Here is a 15,952-nt window from a genome sequence, read left to right as displayed (position 1 = left end):
TACAAGAGAACATAAAGCAATAATTTATTGGTGGGCATATAATGTATAAAGAACTAATATGTCTGACAGTAATCCCACAAAAGAGTGGGATGGCAATGGAGGTATACTGGATGAAAATTTTTAACATTACTGATTTTAAGTTGGTATTCAATCAAACTAGATTGTTTTAAGATGCTAACTGCAATCCCTAGGGTAACTATTAAGAATATAAATAAAAAACTATAAAGAAACATGGCAATTAAAATGGTACTGTAGAAAATACCTATTTATTATAAAAGGCAGTAATGGAGGAGTTAAGGAATAAAAAAAAGACATATAGAAAATGGCAAAATGGAAGATGCAAATCCTACCCTATCTGGATTATATTACATAAAAGTGTATTAAATATTCCAGTCAAGGCTTGTCTCAGTTTTGGTTCTTACAAGGATATTTCTTGGATCACATGATCTTACATATCTAGAGGAAATAATGAACAACATAAACTGATGAACAAAAACAGACCCAGAGAAGAGAAGCAGCAATTAGACTTTCAAACCTCAGAGGGAAAGTAGGGGAGGGTAGGGATAAGGGGCAGAGATCAACCAAAGGACTTGTGTGCATGCATATGGGCCTAGCCAGTGGCCATGGACAACAGGGGGGTGGGGGCATATGTGGGGAGGGGTTTGGGATGGGAATGGGGGGATGAGGACAATTATGAATTTGAAATTAAAAATTTAATTTAAAAAATAAAATATTCCAGTCAAATGACAAATCTTATTAAAATTGATTTTTTTAAAACCATGATCCAACCACATGCTGTTTACAAGTAACACAATTAGATTCAAAGAAACAAACAGATTAAAAGTAAAAGAATAAATAGATATATCATGCAAACAGTAGCCAAAGGAGAATTGAATGGCCATACTAATATCAGACAAAATAAACACAGAACCTCTTGCTAAAGTCATAATGATAAAAGCAACCCATAAGGAAGATTTAACAATTATAAATATATATAGCTAACAATACGGCCCAAGAAATACATAAAGCAAAAACTAATAGAACTGAAGGTAGAAATAGATGAGTTAACAACAATTAGAGACTTCAATATCTCACTTTCCATAATGGATAGAACTAAACAGAAGATCAACAGGGAAATAGAAGACTTGAATCCTATCTGATAGAGAATATGCTAATTGACTGTCACACCCTCACAAATATGGCGGCGCCCAAAGCCACAAGATGGCAATGCCTAGTCTCCTCAGTCCCCTCAGACCCCCCAGTCGCCCAGGACTGGCCATAGGTGCAGGCAAGCCTCGGATGGCAGCTGCCCAGCCGCCCAGGGCCACCTGAAGCTCAGGTAACCAGGGGCTTGTGCTGCTGGCAGCGGCAGCAACAGAAGTGTGATGGGGGTATCGCCTTCCCAATTGCCGGGTCGCCTCCTGTCTCTGAGGGCTCCCTGACTGTGAGAGGGGACAGGCCAGGCTGAGGGACACCCCTCCAGTGCATAAATTTTCATGCCATGGGCCTCTAGAAGCATTATAAACAAGAGCTAACATTTCTACAGGATACTCCACCAACAGAATACACATTCTTCTGAAGCACACATGAAACATGTGCCAGGAAAGACTACTCTGCCATGAAACAAGCCTCTAAATTCAAAAGAAATGAAAATATTCCAATTATATTTATATTTATTATGCAACCACAATGGAATAAAATTAGAAATCAATAACAAATGTGGGAGCCACAAATCTGTAGAAATTAAACATCCCAAAGTAACTAATGAGTCAAAAAGAAATCACAAGGGAAATTAGAAAAATATTTTGAGATGAATAAAAACAAAAAACACAACATATCAAAACTATGGGCAACGAATGTTAAAACAAAAATTTGTACATGAATGTTCTTAATAACTCTAATCACAATAGCCAAAAAGTAGAAACCATCCTACTGTCTATCAAGTGTTTAATGGATAAACCAATGGAGTATTATTCAGCCATTAAAAAGGTATATGCTGATACATGCTACAATATTGATTAACCTTAAAAATATGCTAAATGAGAATATGCTAATAAACCAGACATAAAAGCTTACATCCTATCTAATAAAAGTGTAATATGCAAATTAACCATCACAAAGATGCAATGCCCATTGCCACAGATGGTGGTGCCTAGTCCTCTCAGCCCCGCCAGAGTCCCCAGTCCCAGGACCGGGCGGCCACTGAGAGCCGGCAGTGTGAGCGACCTGGCAGAATGCTTGCTTTGTTCCACTCTAGGCGTGGAGGGCCTCTGGGCAGCAGGCACGGAGCGGCGAGGGGGCGAGAGGGGGAAGGGATTGCTTGCATCATCAACCCAACAATGAGGCAAGCATTCCTCAACCAGCTACAGATGGGCCTCTGGCCTGGCCAGGCCAGGCGAAGAACACTTGCCTGATTGCCTTGGCAATGAGGCAAGCATTTCATGCCTGGCCGTGGATGAGCGCCTCTGGACAGCGGGCGCGGAGCAGCCAGGCCCCCGCAGAGAGCTATTGACACAAGGATTCGTGTGCAGGGCTACTAGTATTATATGATTCCATTTATATGAAATTCTCAGAACAGGCAAATCCATAGGCAAAGAAGATTTAGTAGTTATTAGGGGCAGTGGGGGTAGTGAAATAGAATGTTGCTGTCAATGACCAGGGAGGTTCCATTTGGAATGCTGAAAAAGTTCTGGAACTAGCTATAGTACACTTTATTTATTTATTTATTTATTTAAAAAATAAATTTTGATTTTTCACAGAGAAAGGGAGAGGGATATAAAATTAGAAACATCAATGAGAGAGAAACATCGATCAGTTGCCTCCTACACATTCCCTACTGGGTATGTGCCCTTGACTGGAATTGAACCTGGGACCCTTCAGTCTGTAGGTCGATGCTCTCTATCCACTGAGCCAAACCAGTTAAGGCTAGATACAGTACACTTTAAAACAATTTAAATGGTAAATGTTAAGTATATTTTTTGTTTTGTTAATTTTCACCCGAGGTTATTTTTTTTCCATTGATTTTTTTTGGGGGGGAGAAAGAAGAGAGAGGGAAAGCCCTGAGCAGGGACCAGGCTGGGGAGGAGCCTGCAACCAAGGTACATGCCCTTGACTGAATCAACCCGGGACTCTGGTCTGCAGGCCGACACTCCATCCACTGAGACAAACCAGCTAGGGGTGTTAGTGTATTTTATCACAATTTTAAAAAGTGAAAAGTACTATTGTGGGGAAAGAAAATAAGGTTAAAAAACAGACACTCAGATCTGAGAGAGAGCCATAATTTCAGCAAAATATAAAAACTCCCAATACATAATTATGTTCCATACTTGTATGTGAGGCCAAGAAGCCTCAAGTGTGGGTTCATCCTCCTCTGGATCAAAATCTGGATTATCACTTGGAGGAAGAGTACGGAAGATATTAGCACTGATCTGTAAAAAAAAAAAAATTTAGATTTATGTTCTTTGTTGTATAATTAAATTCAACAATGCAAAATTAAATATTCTTAAGATAACTTTATTTTTTTTAAAAGTTATGTTGGGGCTATAAGGTTAGTTCAAAAACCTAGAAACCACTTCAAAATATGAAGGCAGGCATGTTTTCTCTTTTCTCTATCCCATAACTCCGAACTTCTTCAGATGCCAACCTTGTGAAGATTACAGATTACCTCTGGATTCCTCTACCTTAAATTTAAAATTGTTCTTTCCAAGTTTTGTGTTTAAAAAAGTTGGGCAGGGGAGGGAAGTTTGGGGGGAATGCATAAAGTTTTTAACTCTACCTATCCTTAACTTGATTTTCTTCACCTTTCCCCAACTCCCCCATATTCTAACCCAGCCATTTACTTATCCTATAACACAAAGAGTTTGATAAAATATTTCCATATATATCACACTAAAAAAGAGGTGATAGAATGTCTTCACTACTATTACAGACATAGTTTATAATACCTCATGATGATTTAATTTACTATATTTCATCTACTCTCAGTCCTTTTAAAAAAAATTAATCTCTGAAATCAGAATGTAATTTGAGTTTTAATTTCGTCAATATTTAAGGACATAGTATTGAAGGGTTGTTCATTTGAGATAAACTACTTGGGGAATAAAGAATAAAACAAGGAGTATTTGGTGGTATAAGCAAATTTCCAACCATCTTATGAAGTGGCATCTATGGTAAGACAAAAAAAAACTAACAGTCAATTAAAATAATGATAGACTTAGAAAAAGACACACACACAAACACACCCTACACACACACTTTTTTACATGGGGGAAAATTAATCCCAAAATTTATTAGTCTATAACAATTATAGAATAATTTGACTCAAATATTTGAGTACTTTCAATATCTAAGTCAGTCAACAACTTCATAGAGATAAAGTATCTTTCCCAGGACTCTCAAAATTCCTGAATAAAAACCATTTGAAATCAGTGAAATACTGGTGGGAATATTGCTTTTCTCCCTGAACATTTTTTAAACAACAAACACAAAATAAAAAAACAAAATAAGAGGTCTATCAATATTTACTATTTATGTTTCTAAACTATCACTTTTTACTGTCTTTGGAAGTTTAGAAAGCCAATTTCATTTTAATTAATGTTCTCTTTTATAGTTAATCTTTTTTTAAAAAAAATGTAAGGCTTTTATTCGTTAAATAAAACCCACAAATCCACCAAAATGTCCTAAGTCCTTTTAATTGGTCATAGTAAAATGTGATAAAGAAAACCAATTAGTATATCAGGATAAGATTTAACTTTCCTACACATTTTGCTCTTTCCCCAGAACATATATTATGAAAGGGGAAGGAAATAAAAGCAGCTATAGGTTTTACTTGCTATATAACTCTGGAGATATTTAAGCTTAAATTATGTACTCAGTGACTCTCTAATTATTCCAACTGATTTTTCTGTATTTTGTTAGTATGCATACAAAAATCACAAATTCTAAACAAATGTCTATTGTCTGATGGAGAATAAGGTTGAATTATCAATAAATAGTACCCTAAGCAATCTTGCTTTAACAAAGTTGGCAGTATTTTTCACACCAGATATTTCAAACATTTATATTTTTTAACTTATCCTGAGTTTTGATTAAAATTCAAGTGTTATAGAATCTACAAATATTTTATTAAAAAATGTCCTAAGTAAGAATTTTTTAGGCCTGACTCCTTTATCTACCATTGAAATGTGGAGAGCCCCATAGTTTTCCATTGGGCTTTTCTTACCCCTTTAGACTTTCTCTCTCAGTGACTATTAAACCCCATAATATTAGATATCTAACAATCTGTATAATCTTGAGCCTACATCTTTCTCCTAAGCTCTACATCTGCATACCCAGTATGGTATCCACCAGCCATTGTGGCTATTGAATTGCCCAACTATTATAAGCAATATCAGCATTATTGAAATGAATGGATAATCTTTCAAATGGACTATCTATTGAGTAAATAAATTACTGTACACTTAAATAAGACTTATTAATTCATATTTACACCTCAGATCTTACTTGAACTTATATAAATCTGAGGAACATAAGTCTAGAGGCTTACCATTTTTACTATATCAGAATACGCTGATTCAACAATTACACCACGATTAGTTGAAACATACTCAACCAGTTCATTCAGTGTTGCTCTTTTAATTTCTTTGCTCTTCAAGTCTGAAACAGAGTCCATGAAATCAAACAGTACACAACACTGTTGCAACTTCTGACAGAAGAGTTCTTGTTGTTCATTTGAAGTAGCATCTATAAATAAAAATACAGAAAAACTTAGAAATAACCTACTCAGAAGTTACCTTTATATGCTTATTCATTTCGTAGAAACTATTCAATGCATAAAACTTTTTTCAAAAATCTAGTGAGAAATTTACCCATCTAATCTCAACATTCATGCCAGAAAATGGGATTTATACTGGATTCTTCCTTCATGCTCACTACACACAATCAAGCATTAAATGCTACTGATTCTATATCTATTATATATCTGGAATCTATTCTTTTCTTTTGAAATTATCCTGTTTTCTTTGATTACAAAATCTGCCATTATTAACTGGTATGCCTAGTATGAAAAGTTGGAAACATATTTGATGCTTACACTCCAGATATGAAGTGGTAGATTTAAATGGATTAAATGAGATAATGATCTTGAAGGTGAGTGCATCATATATTTCAAAGTAGAATACAAATGGAAGAGCATTTTCCTCTTATACCACGCTTTTGCTACATCACATGCTAGATAACATGTTAGAAGACACAAAATGATTTTCAGTCAGGACTGACAAACAGGGCAATGGGGAGGGCAGTTAGGGGCAATCAAGCCTGCAGGGGAGGGCAGTTAGGGGTAAGCAGGTCTGCAGGGGAGGGCAACCAAGCCTGCAGGGGAAGGCAGTTAGGGGCGACCAAGCTGGCAGGGGAGGGCAGTTAGAGGCAATTGAGGGGAGCAGTTAAGCATTGATTAGGCTGGCAGGGGAGTGATTAAGGGGTGATCATCCTGGCAGGCAGAAGTGATTAGGGCAATCAGGCAGGCACACAGGCTAGTGGTTGGGAGCCAGCAGTCCTGTATTGTGAGAGGGATGTCAGACTGCCCCTTTAGGCCCGTCCCCATTTAGGGATGGGCCTAAAGGGCAGTCTGACAGTCCTCGAGGAGTCTCAGATTGGAGAGGGTGCAGGCTGGGCTGAGGGGGACACACACACACACCCATGCATGAATTTCATGCACCAGGCCTCAAGCAGGATAATAAAAGACTAATATGCTAAGGGTTTGGTCATCCCGTCAGCCGTTCAACCAATCAAAGCATAATATGCTAATGATATGCTAAGGCTGATCAACCGCTTGCTCTGATGTACATTGACCACCAGGGGGCAGGAAGTCAACTGGTTGACCAGTAGCTATGATGTACACTGACCACCAGGGGGCAGACAGTCAACTGGTCAACCAGTTGCTATAACATGCACTGACCACCAGAAGGAAGATGCTCTGACCAGTAGATGAGTCTGCTGCTTGGGTCCAGCCAATCAGGATTGAGTGAGACAGGCAGGACACATCCTGGAACCCTCCTGCAGTCCCTCCCCAGCCCTGATGGTGCACCAATGGGGTCTCTCAGCCTGCCCTGCAACTTCTTACAATCTGGGACCCCTCGGGGGATGTTGGAGAGCCGGTTTCAGTCTGATCCTGCAGGCCAGGCTGAGGGACCCCACTGGTACACGAATTTGTGCACTGGGCCTCTGGTGTTACATAATGACTTGAAACTCCAATTTACATTAATTTTTTCAATAACATCACAGCTAAAGACTTACTAAAAGTGCTCTTATAAAAATTCTAAAGGCCTGATGCACAAAAATTCGTGCAAGAGTAGGCCTTCCTTCCCCCGGCTGCTGGCACCAGCTTCCTTCTAGCACTCAGGACACAGTCTTAGCTCAGGGCGCCACTGGCAGGCACCTAGGACCCGGTTGCTTCCCTCTGGGTGCCACCATTAGGCACCCAGGATCCAGGCTTTGCTCCAGCTCTGGCTTCATCCAGAAGGACGTTTGGTCTAATTAGCATATTACCTTTTTATTATTATAGATAAGCAAACCCCCAATATAAAAAGCTCAGCATAAAAATTATGAAAGATACAAGGAAACTACAAAATCAAGGAATGATATAAAAAAGAAAATGTGCCTTGCTTTGCAAAATAGTTTAAGTCTGACTAGAATATGAGTATTTTTACATACATCTTAATTGTCTTCCACTTCATTATGACTGAACTTTGATCCCACTAAAAAATTCTTACCACTGTACAAATCCCTAAGTGGTCTTAGGTAAAGCAAAGGAAGAATCAAGACAACTCTATGGAAATAAGGCATTTCATCTTTGGAGAATTATTAACACAACTTCTAAACTAGAAGCCCTGCTAGGTGATCCAAATTTCTAAATTATTGTTTTTTTTTTTTTTTTTTTCAATTCCAAACTTGAAGATATAGCTGCTTACAGGGAACTCATACAATTTAACAAAATACTGCTCTAAAGAACTGTATTACAAAGTGTGGGTTGCAACCCACTGGTTGGTAGTAAGATTATTTTACTGGGTCACAAGCAGAAATTTAAAAAAATATATAAAATATCAGCATGTTGCACGTAAGAGTATTATTTCACAAAACTGTATATGAGTACTGAGTTGTAAAATTAAATGTTTCTTACTATAGTTTGAAGTAAAAAAAAAAAAAATTGAAAGTGCTATATAATATGTAAAGTACTATACTAGTAAGATACCACATTACATAGCATGCTGCCCAAAATCATAAACCAAATCTGCAATGCACCTGATATTCAAATCACCTAGAATGCAATAAAAAGTATGACTATACTTACTGTCTTTGAAATATCAAATGTTCCTTTAGTAGCTATATTTTAAATATTTGCTCACTTAGAAATTCACAATGCATATGACTTTAAAATGTCAAATTTACCTCCTCCCTTTTACTCAAAATAAAAGTAAACAAAAATATATAAACCCACAATAACAAAGAGAATAGAAGAATGGGCCCTTAGCCAACAGAATTCAACAAATTCCTGGAAAACTCAAAATACATGATGTGGTAAGTGACAAAACCAAAACAGAGAAAGTCACATCTTAGAATAAACAGGGGATTGCAGACAAGGTTCCTATAGAACTCCAGATTAGAAAAGCCTGGTGAGCCGAAACCAGTTTGGCTCAGTGGATAGAGCGTCGGCCTGTGAACTGAAAGGTTCCGGGTTCGATTCCGGTCAAGGGCATGTACCTTGGTTGCGGGCACATCCCCAGTATGGGCTGTGCAAGAGGCAGCTGATCGGTGATTCTCTCTCATCAATTCTTCTAACTCTCTATCCCTCTCTCTTCCTCTCTGTAAAAAGTCAATAAAATATATTAAAAAAAGAAAGAAAGAAAAGCCTGGTGAAATAGAGGTTGGGATTAAAACAAACTGAAAATAGGGGAATTATATAAATCTATATGCTAAACACTCTGTTACTTCACTCCAAAAGACAGTCATGCACTCATACTCTAGGCAAATACTAGTAAAAGAAAGAAAAAGTAAGGTTTTTGAAGAAAATGTATAGTTCCAGAGAGTCATACATTCTAGCTTTTACCTAATTCCCTGCCCAATTATTCTAAGAAAAGCAGCTAATATACCCCATCCAACTTCTAAAGAAACTTTTTGTTCACTCATACATATTAATAGAAAATAAAGATTGTCAGACACTCAAAGAAAGCCTATATAAGAAGTCTATATAAGAAAGAAAACCAAATAAACAGGGGGGAAAGACCCAAATTGAAGGGATAATTTAACATATCACTGTGAAATTTAAGATTTAAAAGAATTACTCACAAAAGAACCAGAGATAAGATTATGCATCAGATTTATCAACAAGAATGATTCCAGAAGACAGTGTGGCTATGCCATTAAAATTCTAATGCCATCTCCAACATTTAAAGGGAACTCATACAATTTAACAAAAGGAAGATAAACAACCCAATCAAAAAATGGGCAATAGACCTAAATAGATACTTTTGGAAAGAGGACATAAGAAAGGCAAGAGACATATGAAAACATGCTCAAAGTCACTAATCATCTGAGAGATGCAAATCAAAACGGCAATGTGATACCATCTCACATCTGTCAGAATGGCTGTCAAAATCAACAAATGAAAAGTGCTGGCGAGGATGCAGAGAAAAAGGAACCCTGGTGCACTGCTGGTGGGAATGCAGACTGGTGTAGCCACTGCGGAGAACAGTATGCAGTTCACACAAAAAACTATAAATGGAACTCCCATTTGACCCAGTGATCTGACATCTAGGAATATATCCCAAGAAACTAGAAACACCAATCAGAAAGGACATATGCACCCCTATGTTCATAGTAGCACAATTCACCATAGCTAAGATTTACAAACAACCTAAGTGCCCACCAGCAGATGAGTGGATTAAAAAACTGTGATACATCTATATAATGGAATACTATGCTGCAGTAAAAAAGAAGAAATTCTTACCATTTGCAACATCATGGATGGAACTGGAGCATTATGCTAAGCAAAATAAGCCAGTCGGAGAAAGGTAAATATCACATGATCTCTGTCATTTGTGGAATATAATGAACAACATAAACCGATGAACAAAAACAGATCTAGAGATAGAGAAGCATTGAACAGGTCATCAAACCTCAGAGGAGAGGTAGGGGAGGGTGAGGGTAAGGGGGAGAGATCAATCAAAGGACATATATGCATGCATATAAGCCTAACCAATGGACACAGACCCGGGAGGAGGGGAAGGGGAGAGCATTAAGTGGGTGGCTGGGGGGAGAATGGGAGGATAAGGGCACATATGTAATACCTTAATCAATAAAGAAAATAAAAATTTAAAAAATTCTAATGTCAACAGAGAACTCTGTAAATAGCCAATAATAACTATCAATAAAGCATTATGTGCAGGTCTGAAAATGCCCAATAAGGGCATTTTCAGACCTGCACATAAGTAGAAATAAACTTCTTGAAAAATTTGGCAACCTCACAACCTTGCTTAGGAATTTATCTGAGGATCTGATACAGCAATAGGGGAAAAGACAAAGGAATAAGGGAAGCCACCCAGGAAAGCAATAAAGACCTAGAGAGCACCTGGGCCATTTAGAGCAGGAGGAAAAAGGCCACAAGCCAGTGGTCTCTACACGAAGATGAACAGTGTATCTTATATTCAGAGATCTGGAGGGGAACAAATTGAGAGTATGTTAAAGGTACAATAAAAGAAAGAGACCCAATTAGAAACTCTAGAAAATCCTTAAAAATCTATGTAGGGAAATGTAACAATACATGGCTCTGAAGTCTATAGAGTCACACAACATAAATCTTGTTAACTGACTTTTCAACTTTTAGAATTAACATAACTTACATAAAACTTAATTATAGCTATAGAAAATGTTACAAAACTTAAAAATGTAACATAAACATGACTAAAGTTAAGGGTGAAAGGAGAGGTGGTGAAACTTTAATTCACTTCTAATTAATCCCCCCTTTCATATAACTGTTGATACTTAAAAGTTCCCTGAATCGTCTGTTTGCACATGTACTGGTTGGAATGCACTCTCCCATCATTATTCTTCATTCTCTTCGGAAGCAAATAAATCCAATGCCCATCAAACACTAACTAATATGAAAAAGGAATTGAAGTCTATCAGAACCATTAAACACAACCATATGCCTTATCATGAGATAGAGAATCAGGCAGGATTTTTTAGTCTAATACTATTAAATATTCATAAGACTTCCCTTGTTCTCAATCAATGCTTAAGTGTCCACAAATTATTTGACACTCCTCTCTTCTAAAGCTGAAGTTTATTTCTATTTATGTGCATGTGAGCTGGACATAGTGACTTGCTCCTAGAGAACAGTCAGTATTTCAGAGGTAATGCTACATGGCTTTCAGGTCTTGGTCATAAAAGTGAGGCTACAGGACTTACAAGACTAATTCCTTCTGAAAAGATCCAGTCATAAAAGTTCTCCAGGTATACAGAATAAACTATTTGAGGAAAATAAAATCTATGTAGCTGAGTGTACAACCTGGATGACTACACTGATTCATTTATTAGCAAACTTTGAAAGAAATTTCTAAAGTAAATAAAAATCTTTAGGAAAACACTGTATGGATGTATAACATTGTGCTCTTTGGTGTTAAGTTTATGAAGCCTATTAAGGAATACTGTACCATTAAATCAAGAAATCTTTAAGTTTGCCAACAAGCATGATGTTCATGATAAATTTTAAAAGTTTGAGTCTATTCCTCTGACTTACACACCCAGACACAAGGTTTCTTTTTATCATACACAAAACAAATACAAAATTAACCAAGCTCATAACAGTTGTAAATGCCAATTTATTAATTTAGGATGAGAAATTATTCCCATGTACTATATTAGAATATTCTAATTATGTGTTCTGAAAGCAGATCTACAGGAAAAGCCAAATCATAATCACAATATTTGGTATATTAATTTTCTGTTGCTTAGTAACAAATTATCCCAAATTTAGTGGCTTAAAACAATAATTATTATCCATCATAGTTTCTTTGGTCAGAGATTCAGACAGGACACAGCAGGGAAAACCTATCTCTGCTCCATAATGTCTAAGGCCTCAGCTAGATACCGTGTTTCCCCGAAAATAAGGCTTCCTCCGAAAATAAGACCTACTTACAGGTTTCCTTCTGAGTGAAATATAAGGCATCCCCTGAAAATAAGGCCCCCCAGGCTAAACATGAGAGATTTGGTCCACTGATTCTGAAAGAAAAGGAGTCACAAGAAATTTACCAGAAAATTCAGGAATTGGATTGTTATGATGATGTTCCAGAAGATGATGACATGATTGTCATTGAATAGTCAAGATGATTTTTAAGAAAATAAAGAAGGGAAGAGTCACCTTATCACAGAGTAATTAAAACTACATGACATTGTGCAGGCACAGACAAAAAGACCACTGGAAGAAATAATAAGGCCCCTAAAGGCATGCCAGTGTACATATATAGAAGGTTAACATATAATAAAGTTGGTAAGTTGTTGTTTTTAACATCAGTAGGGAATTTTAAAAATTCAGTAAGTGATGTTATGTCCACTGGCTATTCATATAAAAAAATTAGATCCGCAAATCAATAAACGTGACATATCACATAAACAAATTGAGAGATAAAAATCACAGTCATATCGGTTGATGCAGAAAAAGCATTTGACAAAATCCAACACTCTTTCTTAATAAAAACTACCAGCAAGGTGGTAATAGAAGGGATCACACCTCAACATAATAAAAGCTATATATGATAAACCCACAGCCAACATCATACTCAATGGGCAAAAACTAAAACCATTTCCCCTAAGAACAGGAACAAGACAGGGTTGCCCACTCTCACCGCTCCTGTTTGACATATTATTGGAAGTAATAGCCATTGCAATTAGACAAGAAGAAGAAATAAAAGGCATTCAAATTGGAAAAGAAAAGGTAAAGCTGTCCTTATTTGCAGATAACATGATATTGTACATAAAAAAAAACAAAAAGACTCCATCAAAAACTATTAGACTTAATAAATGAATTCGGCAATGTAGCAGAATACAAAGTTAATGCCAAGAAATCTATGGCATTTCTATACACCAATAGCAAACTTCAAGAAAGAGAGACTAAAAAAATCAATCCCATTTACCATCACATTAAAAAAAAAAATATCTAGAAGTAAACTTAATTAAGGAGGTAAAAGACCTAAACGTGGAAAACTACAGGACACTGAAAAAAGAGAAGGGAAGATGACATAAACAGATGGAAGAACATACGGTGTTCATAGATTGGTAGAATCAACATCATTAAAATGTCAATACTACCCAAAGCAATCTATAGATTCAATGCACTCCCCACTGAAATACCAACGGCATATTTCACAGACCTAGAAATAACTCTCCAAAAATTCTTCTGGAATAAAAAAAGACCCCAAATAGCCACAGCAATCTGAGAAAGAAGAACAAAGTAGGTGGAATCTCAATAACAGATTTCAAGCTGTATTACAAAGCTACTGTTCTCAAAACAGCCTGGTCCTGGCACAAGAAAAAATACATAGATCAATGGAACAGAATAGAGAATCCGGGTATCGACCCAAACCACTATTCTCAATTATTAATAGTATTTGGCAAAGGAGGCACGAATATACAATGGAGTCAAGACAGTCTCTTCAATAATTGGTGTTGGGAAAATTGGACACATACATGCAAAAAAATGAAACTAGACCATCAACTTACACCTATATAAAAATGAACTAAAAATGAATAAAGGACTTAAAAATAACACTGGAAACCATAAAAATACTAGAGGAATCCACAGGCAGAGAAATCCACAGGCTGCCGCCAGAGAGAGAGCAGGAGGCTTGGGGTTCCCCGGTAATGGAAGAAGCCAACCTTTCTGCCTGCCCTGGCCAGCCCAGGCCTCCACTCAAAGCTACAAAGTTTCAATTATATAAGATAAATAAATCCCAATAAAAATGGCGGTAGCAGAGGACTTGAGTTGCACCCCACCCCCCACCCCTCTCCCCGTGATGGAGGAAGCCAAGTTTCCGCAACCCTGGCCTGCCTTGGCCTCCACTTAAGACTACAAAGTTTCAATTATAGAAGATAAATAAATCCCAGATACCAGGGCCTCTGCTTGGGCCGACAGGGGATGTGGTTGGCCTGCAAACCACCACAGGCCCCTCGCCCAGACCACCCCAAGGGAACCCCCACCCTGATTTAGGACACCCTTCAGGGCAAACCAGCCGGCCCCCACCCATGCACCAGGTCTCTATCCTATCTAATCCGATTTAATAAAAGAATAATATTCAAGTTGACTGTCACTCCAACATAATATGGCTGCCCCCATGTGGTCAAAGATGACTGCCCCATGTGAACACAAGACGGCCAGCAGGGGAGGGCAGTTGGGAGGGACCAGGCCTGTAAGGCAGGGCAGTTGGGAGTGATCAAGCCTGCAGGGGAGGGAAGTTAGGGATTATCAGGCCTTCAGGAGACGGTAGTTAGGGGCAAACAGGCTGGCAGGGGAGCAGTTAGGCATCAATCAAGCTGGTAGGGGAGTGGTTAGGGGGTGATCAGGCTGGCAGGCAGAAGCGGATAGGGGCAATCAGGAAGGCAGGCAGGAGAGCAGTTGGAAGCCAGTAGTCCTGGATTGTGAGAGGGATCCCAGATTGGAGAGGTTGCAGGCTGGGCTGAGGGACACACACCCCAGTGCATGAATTTTGTGCACTGGGCCTCTAGTGAGAGAAGAATCATTGATTGGTTACCTCCTATAATCACCCTACTGAGGATCTAGCCCACAACCCAGGCATGTGCCCTAACTGGGAATCAAACTGTGACCTCCTGGTTCATAGGTCGATGCTCAACCTCTTAGCCACATAGGCTAGGCAATATACTAATTTATAATACAAAATTTGAAGTTTTCAAAGAACATGTAAATGAAAACCCAAAAAACACCACATAAAATGAGAAAGAGGTAATAATATTCTATTAATACTGCTATGTAGGCTTAGTTTTAAGAGTTCATTGATTTTAAAAAATTCAGTAAAGATAATTTGGAATTTTCCCTTTGTAATGTAGTTTTGCTAGTACTGTCTCAAATGCATTTTACCAGAAAATCTAGTCTATATTCATTTATCTCAAGACTTCAAATACCAAACAGAAGAACACTGAAATTTTAATATAATTATCATAAAGCCTTTCTCTTCTTGCCCATTTTTCATAAAAATCAATGTAATAAATTAAACTTAGGAATAAACAAATTATTTCAATTTGTCCATTAATACCCTTTTTTTATATCTAATAAAAAATAGTTTGAAGCACCAGATATCTTAATATTATAACTTAATCAGAAATAAGTTTTAGAGGTATAATTTTGCTTAAAGGAAAAAGATACAATATTCCCAACTACTGCTGCTCACATATTTGAAATCTGAGGTAGAATCTCATATAGGATTCATGCTACAAATTACAGAACAAGCCCCGTATCATAGCAACCCAGCAATACCACTACAGTGACACGCTGAGGATGCAATCCCAGATTCTAATTTAAGAAACTGGCACAGAATATAGGACATGTAGATTTTTCTGGCAATATCCCTAGACATTAATAACTAAGTCTAAAATCAGTTTTTTATTTGAAACTTTAAGGTTCAAGCTATTATAAAGTAACAATGGAAACATTTATTAACAAATGATTCACAGCATTGTAACTAAAAATGACTTAAAGATCTATGATTTCATTACAATTAAAAATTTTAGGAAATTCAAATACAATACACCCTACATGTCTAATATATAAATATATATTGTTTTAAGAAAACTCCCAGAATGCTATCTAAAACTTAGAAGAGCATAAATACTTCCACACTTTACTATTCACATGTAAATATACCCACAACTATTGCATCATAGGATT

The 15,952-nt window shown here is 37.3% G+C and overlaps 1 protein-coding gene across 5 annotated transcripts in view; it reads right to left on the bottom strand.

The window, feature by feature from the left end:
• PPP2R5A (protein phosphatase 2 regulatory subunit B'alpha) overlaps positions 1-15,952 on the bottom strand; it is a 60,636-nt gene that overhangs the window by 30,309 nt on the left and 14,375 nt on the right. For 4 of the 5 annotated variants that reach the window (XM_036442647.2, XM_036442645.2, XM_036442646.2 and 1 more), the window contains exons 2-3: positions 5,546-5,742; positions 3,327-3,428 (exon numbers count right to left, since the gene is read on the bottom strand). In XM_036442647.2, the coding sequence (XP_036298540.1) occupies positions 3,327-3,428; positions 5,546-5,742 (299 nt within the window). The remainder of the gene's footprint in view (positions 1-3,326; positions 3,429-5,545; positions 5,743-15,952) is intronic. The other variant, XM_036442648.2, reaches the window with a different exon arrangement.

Source organism: Pipistrellus kuhlii, unplaced genomic scaffold (assembly GCF_014108245.1).
Source record: "Pipistrellus kuhlii isolate mPipKuh1 unplaced genomic scaffold, mPipKuh1.p scaffold_m20_p_18, whole genome shotgun sequence".
Lineage (NCBI taxonomy): Eukaryota > Metazoa > Chordata > Mammalia > Chiroptera > Vespertilionidae > Pipistrellus > Pipistrellus kuhlii.
Note: the sequence above shows the minus strand (reverse complement) of the source record. Positions and strands in the feature narration are given on the sequence as shown.